Below are 21,205 nucleotides of genomic sequence, written 5' to 3'. Positions count from 1 at the left end.
CCCGGAGAATCGTTAAACCTCTTGATGCCCTGCTATAGCCCCCAGACACTCTGATTTAATTGCTGTATGGTGCCACCAGAGCAACGGGATTTTAAATACCCCTCTTCCCCCCAACACACACAACAAAGTTTGAGAACTACTCTCTGAGAAATTTCAAAAGGATATTAGTGCGTGATTTTCCTGAAACCTTTAAGTGCCTAATAAATATAATAAGTGATACCTTTTAAAGCATGTATGCAAATTTTGGCCATCTCAGAAAAAATCAGAGTTGGAAATGAAGGCCTCTTAACTGTGTGGGGATATGAAATCGGGTGGGGAAAATGTTGACTGTTGCTGATGAGCACATGGGCGTTGATTGTACAATTAGTTTTTTTTTCTTGGTAACAGCTTTATGGAGATATGATTCACGTACATACAATTCATCCATTTAAAGTATAAAATTCCACGGCTTTAGAATATTCACAAAGGTGAGCAACTATACCACAATCAATTTTAGAACATTTGTCATCCCCTCCACAATGAAACATTTTAGTACCGTTTAGTCATCATTTCCAAATTCCACCATCCTCCCTCCCTCTCCCCTTACTCAGTCACTAAGCTGCTGCTAAAAAACATAATTCAGCAAAGTAAATTTTAAAGATTGAATTGGTTTTATTGAATGATTCATGAGTCAGGCAGCATACGATCTAGCAAGCAGAGGAGAGCTCCAAAGAGCTACAAAAAGGGAAAGATTTAACGGTACTATGGCCTTACTCCAGTTTCTCTGAACCTCGGTTTGCTCATCTGTGAAATGGGGATAATAATTTCTGATCACCAAATGAGATACTCTATGTGAATGACCTCTTGCAGCTGTTAACAGATATGGACACCCCTAGAAGGTAATAATTACAGACTGGCAGGTTAGGAATAAACTGTATGTTGTACGTTTTTGTTTAGAGTGCCATCAGAACTAACGAGATACCATGGTATAAATGTCTCTTTCATTTGGGAAGAGTTTGGGACCATTGCGATGACTATTTTTGTCAACTGTTATCTTTCAGCTCTTCCAAAAGCCTTAGAAATTTTAAGGGAGAAAACGTCCTCGATATTTAATATCTTCTAATGAAAACTGTCGTATATGTATTTTTCATTACCGATGAGAAGAACAGCAAAGTCTACTCTTGCTCACTTTAGTATAATCAGAGCTTTTGTAAACTACCCTATTGTATCTCATTTCTGATGAGTATATACGTGTGCTTTAAAGGCACATGAATTATAATCAATCTTCAAGGGAAAGTTATACTGCAAAGCCACTGAAACTCTCCGTCTCCACTTTCTCATTTGTAAAGAGGTGATAATAACAGCTACTTCATAAAATGATTTTTAGAATTAAGTGAAAAAGAATAAAAATGGATAAATGAAGCCTTCAACAAGTGCCTGGCAAATAAACAAGGCTAAACCATGTTTATTAGTAGTACATATTCTAATATCATACTAATATTATCAATGATATTTTTTATCTGAGGATGCTGCTCCCTACCAGGTGATAGGTCAGCATCCTCTTACAGACTGTATTGTGGTTATCTCACTATCAAAATAATAATAATTTAAAAGGATAAAACATATGCAGTCTCTTTAGGTCTTTGGGGCTCTTATGCCTAATTTGCTACTCACATTTAAGACACAGTTGAAGTGGCTTCTGCACGAGACTGTTTCTACCCCCATGATTTTGTAAAATTGGCCATATTCTCCTTTAGTCTCTACTCCACACTATACTGCCAGATGTAAAACATTTCTGTCCATTCTCTTTCCATGCCTTTTCCCCTTACTCTAAACTGTGTGCACTTCGAGGTTAGTTATCTGTGCTTCTCCTCCTTATGAATTGCTTGAGGAGGTGAATGAATCAACCATGGGTTTCTTGTCCATTTGACAATTTATTTCTCTTTATAAAGATTATTGACTCCAAAGGTCCCGGTAGCCAGCTTGGTACTTGACTGCTCTGGGCCTTTACTCCAGTCTCACAGCTTCTCAATACTGTCACTGTCAACTGTAGGTAATTATCATTTCTGTCCATCAAAAGACTATATATGAATGAGTTTTGAAATCTTCTGGGTAATATGTCAACCCAGAGTTAATGATTGATGACTTAGCCTGGCCACAAGAACAGTGTTAATTTGGAGCGCCATCTAGTGCCTATTGGTGCCAACGACATCCTACGTTGTAAATGCCTTTGGGCAGGGAAGGGTTGAAGCCAAAACAAACCCATTTATTAAATTGTTAATTGGACTTTTACACAACCTGCACTTCAGTGCAGTCTACTTCTTGAGGCTTTGTTTGGAGCGTGTGTGTTACAATGAAGGTGCTGGGTTGACCTTAGGCACATTGCAAAGTCACAAACCCTTTAAATCTTTTTATCCTTACTAGCACATAGTGTGTAATAAATTTGCTATTACTATCACCATTGTCATAATTGATATACCTTAACCAAGATAGTACCAGTGTTGTTACCTTGCACAATAGTGTTTTCTTCTGTCATCTTCCTCCTCACTGTGGTCATTTTTACTTTAAGAAAGGAAAGAAAAATAATTTAGTATTTTAAAAGTTGCCTTTGTAAGACTATGGCTAACCTCCACGCCTGGGGAAAGTCGACCGTTTCCTCCTTTTCATGTCCACTCCGACCTTTTCCACAGCCATTATTCCATATCTTTTTCTAGGTCCCCATCCTCCAAATTCCACCATAAGGGTAGAGCCTGTCTTATTTGCTTCCTTATTCCCTAAACCCAGAGGGGATTATCGAAGGTGCAGGTTAATTTTTTGTGGAATGAAATAATTATCCAGCATGATATTTCTGGACTACTTAGCCAACTGTCAGTCCAAGCCACTTAATCTGTTCCTCCCTTGCTCTTGCCTGCCTATAGACTTGCTGAACTCTCAGGGCTTCACAGTGGTGTCAGGATCACCATCTGTCAAACGGGAATAAAAATTTCTGTTCACCAAAAGAAACAGAAAAGTGTTAAATTATAACTAAAGGTTAAAAATTACATAAGGGCCTGGAGAGCCTGGAACATGCCAGCCGCCAAAATGAGCTTAGGTTGGTTGGGCTCGCCATCTAGTGTCCATCAGAACAGACAGCAAGATGTGTTGTAAACACCTTTGATTCTGCCGGAAGGGTGTGATATTCGTGCAGAATTGTTTGCAGGGGTGAAAACACTTTCTGCCTACAACTCATTAAACAGACTAGTAAGTAATTAATAGTTATGGGAGTATTTTAATTTTATAATAGAAAAACAAAGGTCTTTGACTTTAGTTCAGTTGATATGTGTGTGTGTGTGTGTGTGTGTGTGTGTGCGCGCGTGTGTGTGTGTGTGTTCAGGGTACATGAATTGTAATCAGTCTGCAGGGCTCTCCTAGGAGAAATCTGAATTCTCAATCTCATTTCCTTATTGGTGAAGTACTAATGCTTGTGATGGTAGTCATAGGATGGTGGTGAAGACAGAATGAACATAGTGCATATAATGCCTGGTGCATAGAAAGTGTTCAGTTAACTGTTATCTTTATTAGTATTATTGACACTCTTAAACCAACAATTACAGAATGGTGTTGTGTTTATAAGAATGTATGTATAACTTTTAAAATAATTTTTAAAATATGTATATAAAAATTTGTACTTACAACATGGCAGGTACTATTCTTAGAACTACATAAACATTAACTCATTAATTCTCATAGCAACCTGTAAAACAAGTACAACCATTGCCACTTTATAGATGAGAAAACTGAGGCATAGAGGAGGTAATAAAATTATCTAATGGCAAAGTTGAGTTTGAACTCAGGCATTCCAGCTTCTGAGCCAGTCCTTTTGATAAACATACTATGCCACATCTGTATTTTTCCTGGACTATTTTATAGAATTAAGAGGTAAATATAAGTGCTACTATCATTAACCATGAAAAGTATAAGAAATCTATGTATTAACTGAAGCATAGCTACAAATTCTTAGGTAACATTGTAACATTCTTAGCTAACATTGTAAGAATTTGGTCCCAACCAGAAATTGTGTTTAACTTAAGAAGGTTTAGGTGAGTTCAGTAGTAAAAAATGCAGGGTGACGTCAGGATTATTGATTATGTTCTCTCCTCTCACTCCCCAGTACACATACACACACACATCTCCCTTCTCTAATGGGCAAGCTTCTTCTCTTCTTATTAGAATCTCTTCTTGAGGTCTTCCTTGGGTTAGTTCCTAGGTCTGGTGACCTTTCAGATGCTGCCAGGGGAAGCATACATAATTGGAAAGAGTGAACCAGCTTGTTGGACTTGGTCTACTCTTACCCACTCCTCCAAATGAAGGAGAGTATCAGCTGTCTCAGGGTCACCCCAAGACAGGAGGCTCCCATGGTACAAGGATGTAATGGAAATAAACCTTAAATAAGAGGCTACTGTGTGCTCTGTCCAATCCCAGGAACTGTACGCACATTATCTAATTCAATCTTCACTATATTCCTGGGACGAGGGAGCAGTGGGGAGTGTTACGGAGGAGGAAATGAGTGTGCTGGCTCCAAGGCTGCTGTCTTGACTTCCGCTCTTTTGCACTAACAACTCAGCTGTGCTCCCAACCTTCAGGCAGCCTTACAAGTCTCAGATTAGCCTGGGGCTGCCAGGATTTTGAATGGGCTACGGAGTGAGGAACCTTCCTGAGTTGACCTTCTATCATTTACATTTATAATACATAATATTATATATATAGTATTACATATTATAGATTTCATATCCACGTCTATATATAGTATATATAAAATATACATACTATGTAGAGATTTATATGTAAAATATATAGTAGTATGTATTTAATATTATATATTTATACTACTATATATTTTACATATAAATCTCTATATAGTATATATAGTATTATGTGCTATACATTTTATGTACAAAATCTATATACATAATGTAAATGAATATATTCTATGCTGTTTTTTATATATAATTATGAATAGATATGATTCATTTTATAGGTAGTAAACACCATATACATGTGATTATTAAATTTAATACTCAGTTTTAATTTCTAAAGTAGTAAATATCTATATATGTGTAACTTACATTAACAAAACTTACTGGGGGGCTACTAATTTTTAGAAATGTGAAGGGGTCCTGAAATCTAAATTTTGAGAACCACTGTTCTAGCCTGTTCTCTGATGTCTTCATTTCCCAATTGGATTAGTAAGTACTTGAAGGCAAACGTTTAAGCAGCACATGAACATTTTTGGTTTTTATACTTTTGTTCTCTCAGTGGTTTGTGTCTTTCTTATCAGATTTATCACACTGTATGATAATTGTACTTGTCTGTGTCAGTCTCAAAACGTATAATTCCTTGAGAGGAGACACTTTGCTTGGCTTATCTTTGCTTTTGTTCCCTCCTGGTGTCCTTTGCTTAACAAGTGCTCAGTAAGCATATGTGAAAATCTTATGCATGGCACAGTGATGAGCTAGGAAATAAAAAGCAATAACATGTCCTAACAAATCTACCAAAATTTGTATGCCCCTGTTTCCTCCAAAATAGTCATCGTGTAAAGCCATGTATTTATTCTGATTAAGGCTATTGCCTAATATATGTTTTCATCTTGTGCTTTATAATTGCCTTCATTAGCAGCCTAAACTGAGAAAGTGTAAAAATGTATATCTTCTCGCTATTGACAAATCCTTTTCTTTTGAGGGTGGGTTTCACTTTTGAAACCATTTAAAGTCATTTGAAAACAAGCTTGAAAAATCAGGTGGCTATTAATGCCCTAGTTTCTTGTGTCACTGATGTGATTCTAATAGCAGTTCCAAATGTTTTGCAATGTATTGTTCCTTTTGTAATACTCTCTATGTATTCACTGAGCTCCCACTACGTGCTTTACTACTATATTCTCTGTTGGTTTCCGCAGTGTATTTTGAAAGTGTGTCAGGGAATAAGATACAGAAACTTTAGTCTCAACTGAAAGTTTCCTTGGCGAGTCAGCAAAAATCAGGTTTTAATAACTTCCAGTTGGGGCCTATAACGAACGGACAGAACACTCTCCTGGCATGGTAGAAGGAGGAAGTGAAAGAAAAATCAGTTGTCAGCCCCGGATCCATACACCTGTCCCAACAACTCCTCTCACTCTCCTTTGAGTGTGTCTTGCTGTCTGAGTCTCTCTCTCTCGCTCCAGCTCCATTTGGGCTTGACATTCTGCATCTTTAACTTTGTCCACCAGCTTTCCCGACCCGAAGAATATGAAACAAAATTAGCCAACCCGTAAGATTTAGGATGTGTGTAAATACAAGAATACACAATTTATTGCATGGCAACATTTACCTTTGTCCTCAGTTTATTGCTGGCTATCTCGAGACCATCAATTTTGAGTGGGCAGACAACAACCTTAATCTGAATCTTCCCTGGAGTTAATTTTAGTAGGTCTTTTGTTGCTCACAGGTTTGTTCAAAACCTGAGACTTCATGGGACATCTACAAGATCTAAGGTGGCTTTATAGCTCATGGTCAAAAAATCTTGTATCTTCCAATTTTTTAGAATGGTTTTTTAAAGATTCTGATTCAGAGCTTGTAGGACAAACTGAATAACCAAGTGTAAAAGTATAATTTTCAAAACATGACTCTCATACAAGTACTGTGTATAGTGAGCTTGTGCATGGGTCAGAGAATGATTTCAGTATTAATGACGGAGCAAGCAGAATTGAAAAAGTTAGGTCAAAGCAGGATACAGGAGAATGAAATATGTGTTCAGTCAGGGCAAGAAAGAATGCTGGAAGGCTGAAAAATCAGATACAAAATTGTTTAATTCCTATTAGGCAATACAATCATAACTTTTAGGGTTATCTTTTCTACTAGAAAGAATTCACTTGCATCTCTACTGAACAAGACCTTTATTAATGTATCAATCTTCTACAAGTAAACGTATAATTTTGCATACTCTGAGCCCAATCGAAAAGGAAATATTAAGTCATACTGGACAGCGTGCTGTCCAGTATGACAGCTATTAGTCACATGTGGTCATTGAGCACTTGTAATGTGACTAGTCTGAAATTTTACAAATGTAAAATACACACCAGACTTTGAAGACTTACCATATGAAAAAAAGAATAGAAACTGTCTTATATTTTTAAATATCGATTACATGTTGAAGTGATAGTAGTTTGGATATACTGAGTTAAGTAAAATATATTATTAAAATTAGATTCACCTATTTCTTCTTATTTCTTCATTGTGACTACTAGAAAGCTTAAAATTACGTGTATGACTCACATTCCATTTTACTGTATAGCATGGCCTTAGAGCATTAGATGAACCACAAGTGGACTCGTGGAGAATTCTCTACTACAGCTTGAAAAGACATGAAGAAATATCTTTGCTTTGTTTTTGACTTTTCTCAACACAAGTTACAGGGATCTAGAGAAGGGCTACTTGTTTTTCTGCCTTCTGATCTCTATTATGTGGCCAGGAGGTTGAGAGCAAGAATTTGAGTGGCTGGTTCTGGACTTCAGATTTGCATATGGAGAGATGCGATTTGAGTGATTTAAACTGAGTGGTCATATTAGAAAACTGAATTACAGTAATCAAATTTACATGCTGCTTATTTGCAATTTTGTTTGTTTGCAGTACACGGGCCTCTCACTGCTGTGGCCTCTACCGTTGCGGAGCACAGGCTCCAGACGCACAGGCTCCAGACGCGCAGGCTCAGTGGCCGTGGCTCACGGGCCCAGCCGCTCCGCGGCATGTGGGATCTTCCAGGACCGGGGCCCGAACCCGTGTCCCCGGCATCGGCAGGCGCATTCCCAACCACTGCGCCACCAGGGAAGCCCAGGTACACCATTTTATAGTGAAGGGAGGTTCAGTGACCTGGTAATCAAGACTCCACACAGCTCTTTTCCTGGTGGTCATGCATACTTAGCTGAGTTTCAGATGAAGAGGGGGCTCATTGCACATAGAATCAGAACAAAATGGCATGTTCTTATTTTATGTTTTTACCAAAACATATTAGCATGATGAAGGTACTTTAGTTGTTCGTACACTTTCAATGATTTCTTACAATTCCTATGCCCAAAGTCACACTGATGGATGACAGGTCTAAAGCGATTTTCTGTGGTTGCTAATTCATCCATCACTAATCTTATTAGGCTGTTAATTCCCAGAGGACATGACCAGTAGTAGACATAGTTTCCAAATGTTGAATGAATGTTATTCAGTGAAACCATGGGGTTATCCTTAGTCTAAAAGAAGATACCTCATTTTTCATTCATCAGTGAACTTAATTTGTATAACCCCTTTTGACTATCACATCTAAGACTGACATCTTTAGTACATATTTTTATCTAGATGTAGTAGTAGTAAAGGGGGCTTTAGAATAGAATATATATGGCCGGCTTTAGAGGAGATAAGAGGTGAGCTTATCAGCAAAAAGTGGCATAATAATTTATTTGTTCTAGTAATTTTCCTCTACTTCTGTTAAAATTTTGCCGTTTCATTTCTGTTTCAAATCTATAGTTCATCTTAAAAGTCAAAAGTGTATCTTGTTGAAGCCAGTTGCTTTATTTCCATCTGTATCTTTGGGTTCCCAGTTAGAGAGTGTCCTGTACCACGACATGTGTTAGATATTGTTACTGGAAGTAACCTAGAATTTTCATGTGCTGAAATTCATCTCTTTATTGCGGCATGCAAAAATAAATAAATAAATGCTTGTTTTCTTTGAAAACAGATCATCTAAACGTCCCTAGCGGCCAAGTCTATTTGGGGGTTATTTGCAGGCTTAGGGGGTCTCCTTTCTTCCCTCATTATCCCTATCCTTGAGGGCCAGACCCCCTGCCTTGCACAACCCAGAGGGAAACCCGAGAGCTTTTAAAAAACAGCCCAATTTCTCGCCTTTGGAGAAGTGAGAAGAGTGCCCCGCCCCCATCTATGAAAAGAGGGATTTGATAGAGTTTCAATGTCTTCAAATCAAAGATTTAAGTCTCTAACCCCCCATCATCCAGGACCCCCCCAAGGCTTACGAACCCCCTCCCATCCCGCCCTAACTGCTTTGGACTGGCCCCAGAATCCTGGTCCCAGTCCACAGTTCCTGTGGGTCTGTACGCAGAATTCACAGAGGACCTGTGTTACTTCCCTTGCGAAGAAACAGAATTATGGTGAAAATTTAGGTGGAAACCATTTCATTTTTGGCTCAAAAAAAAGGGAAGCATGTGCCCAACCACCCCTGAGAAAAAGAACTTTCAGGGGCAAAGGAGCGAACAGGTAATTTAGAAGAAAAACAGAAAGTGGTCTCCGACTGCCCAGGACTTCCCTAGGAGTTGGGGGAGTTGGGGACGACTGGACGAGTAGTCTTTGTGGTTGCGGAAAAAATAAATGGAGAGCACGAAGCCTGAGGCTTCTCGGATCCTTTCCCGACCAAATTCGGGTGATTTGGTGCTGCGTATTTTAATATTTTCCCCCTTTTGTGAAGTGGAACAAACACAACTTGGGCGCACCGCGGCGGCTCAGAGCCTGCCAGCCAGGCGGGCGACCGGAGCACCAATCAGCGCGCGCCTGCGCTCTATATATACGGCGGCCCGGCCCAAGCGTAGTTCCATCGGCGACTTGCCACTTGTACCCGAGTTCTAGATCTTCAGCACTCAGCATGTCGGAGACCGCTCCTGCCGCTCCCGCCGCCGCGCCTCCTGCGGAGAAGACCCCGGTTAAGAAAAAGGCGGCCAAGAAGCCGGCCGGGGCGCGCCGGAAGGCGTCTGGGCCGCCGGTGTCCGAGCTCATCACGAAGGCTGTCGCCGCTTCCAAAGAGCGGAGCGGTGTGTCTTTGGCTGCGCTCAAGAAGGCGCTGGCAGCCGCGGGCTACGATGTGGAGAAGAATAATAGCCGCATCAAACTGGGTCTTAGGAGCCTGGTGAGTAAGGGCACTCTGGTGCAGACCAAGGGCACCGGTGCTTCCGGCTCCTTTAAGCTCAACAGGAAAGGGGCCACTGGGGAAGCCAAGCCCAAGGCTAAGAAAGCAGGTGCGGCCAAGCCCAAGAAGGCCGCTGGGGCAGCTAAGAAGCCCAAGAAAGCCACGGGTGCGGCCACCCCGAAAAAAGCCGCCAAGAAGACCCCGAAGAAGGCGAAGAAGCCAGCCGCAGCTACTGTGACCAAGAAAGTTGCCAAGAGCCCAAGGAAAGCTAAAGCTGCGAAACCCAAGAAGGCCGCCAAGAGCGCAGCTAAGGCAGCGAAGACCAAAGCCGCCAAGCCCAAGGTTGCCAAGCCCAAGAAGGCTGCACCGAAAAAGAAGTAGGTTGTTAATCGTCTGCTTCTAAAACCCAAAAAGGCTCTTTTCAGAGCCACCACTGATATCAAAAAAAAGACCTGTATACTCCTTCCGTACTTGCTGTTTCTGTATACCTATATCCCCTTTCGCCTTTTAATCTAAATCAAGGTTGCGCAGGAGTCGTTGCAGAAGGCTGCTCACGCTACCCTAAGATGGGCAGTGAGGGCTTGGCAGGGTGACTGCTGTGAGGTTGCAGGGCATAGACCCATCCCTGTGGGTTGCTCTTTGCTCTGCGGTGCTTTTGGTTAGTCTCCTGGTCAGCAATTACAAGCGCTGTCCGGAGGCTTGCGTACTTGGGCTATCCGCCTGCCCCGCTCCACTCCTGTGGACAGCAAATACAACCACAAAGAAATCCAGCCAGTTTCTTAGTCTTAACGGGATATTCCGATTGGGCTAAGAACTCATTCAAAAGTCCCGCCCTGCTCGCGGGTTGGCTCACTTCCCCAGCCCGTAATTTTCACCCTGTATTTAATTGGATGGTGGCCGGCCTCCATCCTTAGTCTCCAATGTTTGTTTTCCTTCCGTTGGGTTAGCACTATTCGCGTGATACAGAAATGTATCTGGTATTTCGGACATTTTCCATGTTTCGAAAGTCAAGTTGTTGGCTCTCGGGGGCGTTGGTATCATCCGATCCTGGGAGGAGGGTGGGTGCAGGCGCTCTTGCCTCGCATTCTTTTGTTAATTCCTGTGGGCTGTGGCAGCAAAGGAACATTTGAAAAACTGCTACAGCGGTGGCAATGACTTCCACCCAGGGCAAGGCTGGACCAGGGATGTTTCTGTTCCTCGCATCGTGTAACTTTCAACAAATGTGTGATGGATTTGAGCGCATGAAAAACAACTTTTAGTCGGCCATTTTGTCCTGGCCGGCCAGTCAAGGATCCTCATTTTAGGTGGACTTTAACATCAAAAAATCGAAGATGCTTTAAACGCATTTTTGTAACATTTGTAACACCCAACATTTTCTACGCGAAGGAGAAAAAATATATCGGTTAAGTTTTGGAAATTGTGTGTGTATTGAGCGGGGGGAGGTGATGTCTCTAATAAAGGGCTTTAGTTTTCATTAACAGTATTATATGTAGATTCTTTCATATTCATGGCATTCCTCCTGGGTAGAGAAAGTCCAGCGTCCTATTTCTATTCTGGTGGGCAGAGAATTTCTCAAGACAATTTCCCGGGTCAGGGGCTTCTGCAGACCTGCAGCTCAGTTCTTCAACCATTGCCACAAGGACGAATCTGTGAGCTGAGTTATTTCCGGCATTAGTGGTAGTGGCCATGGAGTTCATTCCTCGTCTTAGTCACTGTGTAGGAGAAACCAAGAGATCTAGTGGATAAAAAGAGTAGAATGGAGCCAAAGTGTGTAGAAAAGCAGAGATGAGAGGTGTACAGAGAGTGCTGCAAGATCTGGGTTCCTGACACCTCCTGAGTTCCTGGTTCTCTGAGCCACCTGAACTCCTGCCACCGGGGCCTCTCCACTTAGTTCAGGTTGGGTCAAGTTGCAACAACCAGGAGACCTAATAAAGACACTCCAAATATAATCACAGATAGGGCTTATAGTAATAGCACCATGTACTTCTATGTTCCCTTTCTCCTTCAAATAATTTCAGTTCCACCCATTTGCTTGATTTTCACATCAGCTCTAAGAGGCAGGGAAGGAATCAACCTAAGCAAAGAGAGTTGATTCTCTAATTTTTCTTCAAACCTCTTGTGAATGCCCTTTGGGGTGTAAATTTATTGGATTTATATACAGTTGATCCTATCATTGAATGTTTCCTGCAAATGTATTTGCATAGTTGAAACATGTCCTTTACTTTCAAGTAAAACATATTCCTCAAAAACAAATATAACCATTCTTTAGTAAGGCTTCAGGAAGAGTTCATTCACAGAGAGCTAAGTTATTGTTTAAAATCTCTAATTTTACCTAGACTTTAGATAGTCTTCAACAATGTTTCCTCAATTTTGTCCGTGTTCTTTACTTTTGTTCCATTCCCTCACAACTGTTCACATAGTTTACCGGCTTGGGTCTAATAAGACATTCATTCAATTCTAAAAATTAGCTAGTTTAACGAAAAGGTCTTTGTCACGATTTTGTTTAGTTTATAAAACCTATATTTTATTTTGACATTATTAATATTATTTTCAGTATTCACTTATTATTATAAAATAATATTGGCAACAGCAATAATATACTCAAATAATTGGTCAAACATGGCTGGATTAGCCAAAAGTGGCAATGAATATGAATACTGCATAAACTAAACTGCTGACTGATAATGATGAAAATTCATGAAATGTTCGTGTACGTTGGAAGTGTACGCAGAAATTAAAGGCTCCTTGTAAATGCATTATTGTAAAAAAAATTTTTTTCTGTACATACACAGTGCTCTCATAGCTGAAAAATTAAATATCCCGTTACTTCCCCTAGGCAGTGCTCTAGATATCATTTCTTCTAAGCCTGAGGGAGATGTAAAAGTAACTTTGTGGTTGAAATCCATGCCAGAGAGGGACAGGTCCAGTACAAGACGTGATTACATCATTAGAGAATTTCAGAAGGGAACAGGGATATAGGGCACAGTGGTAACAGCAATAGTGTTGACAGCTAGCATTTCTTGAGCACTAATTTACGAGGGTGCCAAGCACTATTGCTGAACACTCTTCATTTATTTTCAAACACATTCTTGTCACAGCACCTTGAGGTAGGTGCCATTATTACTGAGGCTTGGTCACATTAAGGACATAATGAGTTCATATCTGATCAGTGAGCCAGTATAATTATCCTCCATGTATGAGCCACGTAAGTAATCAAAAATTTTCTAGTAGCCACATTTTAGAAAAGTAAAGCAAGTAAAATCTATTTTAATAATATTTTAACCCACTAAAATAAAAATATTTCAACAAGTCATCTAAGGTAAAAATATTAAGGACATTTTAAGTTCTATTTTTCATACTAACTCTTTGAAATTTGGTATGTATTTTTACACTTAAGCTCATCTCAATTTGGACTAGCCGTGTTTCAAGCGCTCAATAGCCGCATATGGCTATTGGCTACCGTCTTGAACAATAAAGATCTATGTAAACGCTGAAAGGAACACACAAGAGAATACTTGCTCTGGAGTAGAATCTAGCTGTTTCCAAGGAAATAATTATGCTGACCTGATCCTATAATTATGCTGATCTATCTCAGAGTCCTGAGTCATCCGAGACCAGTGTTTCTCAACAGGGCACTTGCTGAGGTGTGGTATAACAGAGTGGTAGGAGGGCAAGGAAGGCCATGTGTAATTTGGAAAAGCATAACTTGTGCTGAGAAGCAGATTTAACCTGAAGTTAATGAAACTCAAGTGTCAGACCCTGTACTTCCAAGGTCCTGGGAGGGGCCCCTGGGAGTATAGTATGTTCACTTGCCCTCATTTAAAGAATACTTTTTTTTAAAATTGCAATGTTGACAGATTTTAATCACAGCTGGTAAAAACCATTTCTGTCCATTCAGTCTTCTGTTACAATTCACCTTTTGTCTGATTATGCTGGGATGTTGATGAGAATATTTGGGATTGAGAAAATTTACTTGCATCTATATTTTGTTTGGGGTTAATGACATATATAAAGTGATGTGCAGATGTGCTTATATATATTGATAGTTCAGTTGTTGCTAGCCAGTCTGCTCTAAGAATGGCTTCAAGGAATACTCCTACTGCCCACTGATAAACTCACCTGGATTAATGGCAAGAAAATATGGGACTAGACGTCATATATCCATGTACCCAGCACTGGGAGTGAATGCATAGGGGAGAATTGAGATTTGAAATGTATAGTGCCAGAAGCTAGTCTGTGAAGAATTCTTCCAAATTTTACAATTCACATATGAAAGAAGCTTGACAGAGGATTTTCCAAATTTGAAAACAATCCTAAAAACTTGACATCACCTACGGTGCTTTGAAGCTGAAATTCTAAGTTATCAATGGAATAAAACAAATTGTGATCAACCACCCTAGAGGGAATACTGAATTCTCTTCCCACTGTCTACACTCTATAGAAAATATTACTAAACAATTTTCCTTTAAAGAGGGAATCAGAGTATGCTGTCAAAAATATAGGAAAATAAAGCATTGCAGTGTGTATTCAACTTAATGTGCTATTTTTCTGAATTTTGTGATAGCTATGGTTTTGTTTTTTCGTAAAATTGGAATTTGTTAATTTTCTCATTATAAATATTCAGTATCTACTTTGTAATTTTGTTTGTAGTTTTAAGTCACCGCGTTGTGTAAGCGTTAAGCCTCAGAAAACCATCTGCTCCATCAGTTACATTGTGCATCAATATGTGGAAACTTTTTTAAAAAAATTAACATTTAAGTAAATGTTCTTTGTATTACAAGGAGGCATGAGTAGAAAAAGCTCTACAGTTGGTATCCTTCAGTATCTCAACCCCCCTTGATTTTCAGATGCATAGGCAAATCTTAAAGTTTACATAAATTTAGTGGATCTCTGCTGGTGAGTACTGAGGTCAGTTCCTATTGCCTGAGCTACAATTCCAGTTTAGGTAGACCAACTGACCTGAAGACAGTATTTTAATTATGAGAGATAATTCCCTGAATAACTCTAACCCGAATAAAGGCTTACTTTGGTTTTATGTATACTAAAGTCCCTTACTTGAGTTTTTACTATACGCTTTCCACCATTAGTGATTTCTAACGCCTCAGCAATCATGTCACAACCGCCTTTAAGTAAAATTGTGGGTGGCTCTTAAAAGAGCCTTTTTTCAATTAGGAAGATAATTTTCTTTAGGCTCTCTCTCCGCGGATGCGGCGGGCAAGCTGGATGTCCTTGGGCATGATGGTGACGCGCTTGGCATGGATGGCACACAGGTTGGTGTCCTCGAAGAGCCCCACCAGGTAGGCCTCGCACGCCTCCTGCAGCGCCATCACGGCCGAGCTCTGGAAGCGCAGGTCGGTCTTGAAGTCCTGCGCGATCTCGCGCACCAGGCGCTGGAACGGCAGCTTGCGGATCAGCAGCTCCGTGGACTTCTGGTAGCGGCGGATCTCGCGCAGGGCCACCGTGCCGGGCCGGTAGCGGTGCGGCTTCTTCACGCCGCCCGTGGCCGGTGCGCTCTTGCGGGCCGCCTTGGTGGCCAGCTGTTTGCGCGGGGCCTTGCCGCCGGTGGACTTGCGAGCGGTCTGCTTAGTGCGAGCCATAACGCGCGATTGACCACACACCCACAGACCTGTTGCAGGTTTAGGCAGTTGTCTTTAAATATAGTTAGAAGCATTCTGATTGGTCTTGTAGTTTTTCAAAAGTACCGCGCGATAAAACCATTGGCTGAAAGGTGACCGGGAAGGAGAATTAATTACTAGAGAATCTGATTGGATGAATTACGTTACCACCCATTCCCGGTGCCTTTTTTGCCTCTGGGATCTGAAGGAATTTTCCTACGTTCTATTTCATCCTGCCGCCAACTACAGCGTGCATAACGAGACACTTAAGGACCATGTTAACTTCCGATTCAGTTGATGAGTTCCCCTGATATTCTCAATATTCTCAGCGTGTCAATATTGACACGCTCGCGGGTTGTCAATACAGCTGGTCCACACTAAACTGAGTACAATTGTTTTTTCTCCCCCAGACAGCTGGGTTAGGTTTAAATAAATCTCGAACCGCCAGGACTGCCACTTTCTCTGGTCATCACAGCTCCCCTAACCCTGAGTTTTTCTTTTGTGAAACTACATGGCAGTGTCACTGGGTGGATGATTCAAAAAATCACGTGTAAAATTGATGACAGATACACACTGGACTGCAACCAAACTTTCGTCAGAAAAAAATAGATTTTGCTTAAATTTGCAACCTTGAAAGCCCGAACAGGTTTATTACTGGCAAAAGGAAAATTTCTTTGCTTTTTGTTATTCTCAAGCCCGAGCGATGCTTCTGCCTCCTCTTTAGAAACGCTTTTGTTGACTACGGAAGTTTCACCCGGTACGCACTAAAATAATGCTTGTGGGAAGTCCAGTTTCCCTGGAAGTCAGCGTTTTGACGTCACTTTGTCTTTTACAAAACAGAGATAGATACCTGGCTACCAGCTTTTTAAATGAAAATGTAGATGGCTCTGAAAAGAACCACTAGACAGTTTATAAAAAAGAATTTCGTATTTTGTCTAGGCTTTACTTGCCCTTGGTCTTGCGGTGACTCTCAGTCTTCTTGGGCAGCAGCACAGCCTGGATGTTGGGCAGAACGCCGCCCTGAGCGATGGTGACTTTACCGAGCAGCTTGTTGAACTCCTCCTCCTTATAGATGGCCAGCTGCAGGTGGCGCGGAATGACCCGCGTCTTGTCGCGGGTCGGGCTGCCCGCCAGCTCCAAAATCTCGGCCGTCAGGTACACGGGGGCCCCGACACCGACCCGTTTGGAGTAGTTGCCCTTACGGAGCAACCAGTGTACGCGGCCTACTGGGAACTGCAAACCAGCTGGAGAAGATCGAGTTTTAGCTTTAGCTCGAATCTTGCCTACTTATTCACCACGGCCAGACGTAATTACCTTATACAATTTAACAACAAACATTGTGAGCAAAAGGAATAAACGCTGGATGACATAGGAACAAATCATTTTACAGACAGTACAGGGATGCCCCAGCAAGCTATCCGATTGGTCAAAAGTATGCTGTTTTTCTATCCAATAGAAAAACAAATTGTGTATCCTTTATTTGCATAAACCACGCCCCTCCCGCCCTTAGTGAACCTGTACTACTCTTATCCAATCAAAAGTGAGACCTCTTGATTGTTCATTTGCGTTGAACGACTATAAATATATGGGTTCTGAACTCTTCACACTACTAGTTCTAGTTGTGGAGAGGGCGATTTAACGTTTACTACAGCTCTTCGGAAGAACTATGCCAGAGCCATCTAAATCTGCTCCGGCCCCTAAAAAGGGTTCTAAGAAGACCATCACTAAGGCGCAGAAGAAAGACGGGAAGAAACGCAAGCGTAGTCGTAAAGAGAGCTACTCCATCTACGTATACAAAGTTTTGAAGCAGGTCCACCCAGACACCGGCATCTCATCCAAGGCCATGGGTATCATGAACTCGTTCGTCAACGACATCTTTGAGCGCATCGCGGGTGAGGCGTCGCGCTTGGCGCATTACAACAAGCGCTCCACGATCACATCTAGGGAGATCCAGACGGCTGTGCGCCTACTGCTCCCTGGGGAGCTGGCCAAGCATGCTGTTTCCGAGGGCACTAAGGCCGTTACCAAGTACACCAGCTCCAAGTAAGTGCTTGTATAGGCACTTAATCCAAAGGCTCTTTTCAGAGCCACCCACTTTGTCAAAGAAGAGCTGAAACTTCCGTTTTTTTGATGATGAATGCAATTCTCTACTGGTTACATTTACTTTCAGGTGTTTTTTTCTGTGGTGCTGATAGTTGAAGCAGTTTTGGAGCCAGAGCCCCAAGCGACTTGGACGGTTTATCGGCTTTAAAACACATGAGTTACTGTGTCGCATTACCCAAAAAAACTCATCTTTTCCCCAAGGATTAAACTTCCAGATGCTTATTAAGCTGTTGGAAGTGTTCACTCCTTTCTACAAAGCCTCCTGAAATTTCTAATGGTGATGGGAATGTCCCTCCTTGGTAAGGAAGCGGTTAGGGGATTTCAGAGTAGAGACCCTGAGGAGATGATTATCCAGGCTGTCTTTTCAGGGGTGGGGGTGGGGGGTGAGGGGGCGGGGGGGCGAGGGGGAGGGGGCGAGGGGGAGGGGTGGGGAGGTGTGAGGTGTGAGGGGGCGACGGGGAGGGGATGTGGGGGAGGGGACGGGGTGTGGGGAGGAGGAGGGGGAGGGGAGAGGAGGGGTCCCGATGGAACAGAGGGCAGGTAGTGGCATTTTCTCCGGGAGCCTGAACTCCCCTGGGATTGTAGAAACAGTAAGCAAAATTGTTCCTTTAACAAGCTGTGGGCACTTCTATAGGGTACTACCTCAAGCTCTCTTCACATGGTTGAAGTGAGATTTTCTAATTCCGCGTTAGAATTGTTTACTGATGGCAACAGCCAATCTAAAGCCGTTGCAATCTTTCTTTCATTCCTGAAATCTGGGTTCCCGTTTCTTGGCCACTTAGCGTTCAGGGATGCCACTAGAAGAGCTTGAAAGGGTGGCACTCCAGCTCGAGGAGGGACAAAGGATTTGAATTTCCCGCCCTCCCCATCTGGTGTCACCTCGTCGCAGACCGGGAGGGCCCCAGTTGGAGAGGAAAATGTGCTGATTTTTCTTGGAAACCTTTTTCAAAATACCCGCGACTCCAAAAGTAATCCCGATAGGAAGGGCCTTGGTTGAGGAAAAGGAGTCAGTTACGGCTGGGCTAGGCCTGAGGCTGGGGGAGGGGAAAAAGCCGGGAAAAGGGGCAGCAGTTGACTGCCTATTAAAAAGGTTGGGAAAAGTCTTTTCCTTTGGTTTATGAGCACCGTATGTAGGTGACATACAACAGTGTGTCTGGATGAAGAAGTAAAACTTGAAGTAGAATTTCTCGAAAAGGACCACTTTTAAAAGAAAATTTAAATTTAAATGATCTTTTCCCAGCTCCCACACAAATCAGCTGACCGCTATATGAGAGGCATTTATCTCAGCGTACAGAAAACATAGTTGTGAAAGAGAAGCTTTTCTTAGAAATTAAAATTTTTGCTTTTTAGATTATAACTACCCCCCCCCCCCCACCCCGTAAAAAAAAATATTGAACTCAAGCTGCAATTTAAGAATCACTCCCTGGAGGAGTGAGATCTGGGAAATAATATCTCAGCCTCTTCAAAATGATCTCCTGATATAAGAATTATTTTTTTCCCCATCTTGTCTTTCATAATATTTGCCTACTTGCTTGCTTCTATCTTTCTTCTCTCCTCTCTCCCGCTTCTTCCTAATAGTTGATATTTTACCTAAAACTATACCCTTAAATAAGAAGCCCAAACCAAAACCTGGGTCCCCTAAACTCAAAGCTAGGCCCTTTTGACATCTATACTGATACCTGGCTGATCTTTAACAAGCAAAAAGGAAATTAAAAATCAGATTCCTGGACTCAGGGCTAGACTCCAAAACTATGTGGGGAATTGTGAGAAGCCAGAAATAAAATTCATACATCTCCCCAGCTGATTCTGATGAGGCACCAACTTGCTCATTTAAGTGTTTTTATGATGGCTGGTTTAGAATCCTAGTTGGAGAATTCTAACATATGTGTCTCTTGGTCTTAATATATGTTGATTATCTTTATTCACTCAAATGGAGACTTTGGGATGACAGTGATCTTTTTTTAAAATAAACTTATCCTGGGCATTTTTGGGTATTGTTATGAGACTCTAGATCTTATTTAAATTTATGGTTTTTAAGAGATCTCCCCCCCCCCCCTTCCCGGCCCCCTTCCCGCCTGGGGTAGAAGGAGGGGCACTGCCTCATTGTCAGGTGGGAGTGGCATCCAAGTTTCTTGCTCAGCCTGTTTGACATTGACAGGGAAGAGGTGCCTCATTATTGCTGGGTAGGGGGTGGAAGTCCAGGATCCCCATGTGGCCTCTGTAGGAGGGGGAACAATTTTCTTCGGTTCGTGCAATAATTAAACTGATATGGCAGTGATGGGTTTCAGGGCAGGCCTTCCCAAGATGTGCCACTTTGGCATGCAGAGAATTTACAGCTGAAAGCAATCAAGGCCCAAAAGATGCAAGAAGAAACTCTGACCTTCCCCCTAAATGCCTAAAAGAATTTTAGATAGAGAACCTGTTCCAGGAAGGCAGGTCTCACCTAGATAACTACAGTATAATTTGAACGAGGTGTGCAGACAGGGGGGAACCTAGCAAAGACTGTTCATTAAAATTTTTTTCTGGGTGCCATTGTTTCTGTTTGGCCCAGCAAACATTTGTTCACAAAACATTTTCTTGTTTTCATCGTCCTGTGAATTGCCTTCCTACCCTTTGAAGTCCCAAGCCCGTAACCTCTTCTCTCAGATGGCATAAGCCTCAACTGCCTAACTTGTCCTTGGGTCTCATTTTTCTTATTGTGTCCGACCCACAAATGAAATGAAATTTAATTTTTTCCTGTTAATTTGTCTCATGTCAATTTAATTCTTAGACCAGCCAGAAGAACCTAGAAGGGTAGAGGAAAATTTTTTCCTCCCCAGCGACCCCAAGGGCACACCATGCCATCACCTAGAACACTCTGGCACTATTTATTTATGTTGAATAAATGCTAAATGTACATCTCTTTCGAGTTGTTAACCCTTCTAATTCACAGTGATTACTCTTCTCCATGTGCTCTTATAATATTTATTGCTTAAAACCTTCAGTTTTGGATGCAAAAAATGCTGTACTATTTAAACTTCAGGTATACAACCCCCCCAGCTCCCCGCCCCCTGCCCTTTTCAAAAGAGAGTATGAAGTCTTCAAGGCAGCATCTGAGATACCTTTTTACATCTGCATCACGGGTTTTGAAACATTTCAGACACTGAGCCAGTGTTGATGTATACTGCTGTTGTCCATGGTGAAGATAATAATAAATAATAAAAAGGAAGTGAATATTGTTAAGAGAAAACGTCATAGGAGTCAAAAGACTTGAGAGAAGGTAAAAAAGAAACAGGAAATGAGCATCTTTACTCTCCTGCTTGGTTGCCTGGATCAAAATATAGTTCTCTGACCGAGTTGGTTTAGAAGTAATTTTCTCACACCCAGGCTCTTGTTCCTTTTACCATCCTGTTAGTTAGTAGACTTTTAAGCTGGAGTCCTCAAAAATTCCTGTAATAGTAATCCGCCTCCATCTGGGCCCCATCTATTTCTATTTCATGGACCATTAAAAGAAAAAACGGCAAGATCGCCCTCGGTAATTTATCTTAATTTTATGTTCCTCAACATGAGAGCGTAAGACCAAACACCCTGTAGTAATATTAATATAGTGTTTTATA

At 41.6% G+C, this 21,205-nt stretch overlaps 3 protein-coding genes and 1 pseudogene across 3 annotated transcripts; 2 read left to right on the top strand and 2 right to left on the bottom strand.

Moving 5' to 3' along the window:
* The first annotated feature begins 9,591 nt into the window (after nucleotides 1-9,591).
* Nucleotides 9,592-12,602, top strand: LOC132432715 (histone H1.2). Its single transcript, XM_060023458.1, has one exon. The coding sequence runs from the start codon at nucleotides 9,631-9,633 to the stop codon at nucleotides 10,270-10,272; it is 642 nt and encodes a 213-aa protein (XP_059879441.1). The 5' UTR covers nucleotides 9,592-9,630; the 3' UTR covers nucleotides 10,273-12,602.
* Nucleotides 12,603-15,068: 2,466 nt separating this feature from the next.
* LOC138414184 (histone H3.1) lies at nucleotides 15,069-15,504 on the bottom strand. Its single transcript, XM_069541062.1, has one exon. It carries the CDS (start codon nucleotides 15,486-15,488, stop codon nucleotides 15,078-15,080), a length of 411 nt encoding a protein of 136 aa, XP_069397163.1. The 5' UTR covers nucleotides 15,489-15,504; the 3' UTR covers nucleotides 15,069-15,077.
* A 944-nt stretch (nucleotides 15,505-16,448) lies between these two features.
* On the bottom strand, nucleotides 16,449-16,844 carry LOC132432751 (histone H2A type 1-D-like; annotated as a pseudogene).
* Nucleotides 16,845-17,090: 246 nt separating this feature from the next.
* Nucleotides 17,091-17,678, top strand: LOC132432745 (histone H2B type 1-B-like). Its single transcript, XM_060023496.2, has one exon. It carries the CDS (start codon nucleotides 17,173-17,175, stop codon nucleotides 17,551-17,553), a length of 381 nt encoding a protein of 126 aa, XP_059879479.1. The 5' UTR covers nucleotides 17,091-17,172; the 3' UTR covers nucleotides 17,554-17,678.
* Nucleotides 17,679-21,205: the final 3,527 nt, after the last annotated feature.

This window comes from Delphinus delphis, chromosome 10, assembly GCF_949987515.2.
Source record: "Delphinus delphis chromosome 10, mDelDel1.2, whole genome shotgun sequence".
NCBI classification, from domain to species: Eukaryota; Metazoa; Chordata; class Mammalia; order Artiodactyla; family Delphinidae; genus Delphinus; species Delphinus delphis.
This window is presented reverse-complemented; position numbering and strand designations above follow the sequence as displayed.

What these genes read in the sequence shown, in the direction of transcription:
- LOC132432715 (XM_060023458.1), top strand. Translation starts at nt 9,631, where the DNA reads ATGTCGGAGACCGCTCCTGCCGCTCCCGCCGCCGCGCCTCCTGCGGAG.
- LOC138414184 (XM_069541062.1), bottom strand. Translation starts at nt 15,488, where the DNA reads ATGGCTCGCACTAAGCAGACCGCTCGCAAGTCCACCGGCGGCAAGGCC.
- LOC132432745 (XM_060023496.2), top strand. Translation starts at nt 17,173, where the DNA reads ATGCCAGAGCCATCTAAATCTGCTCCGGCCCCTAAAAAGGGTTCTAAG.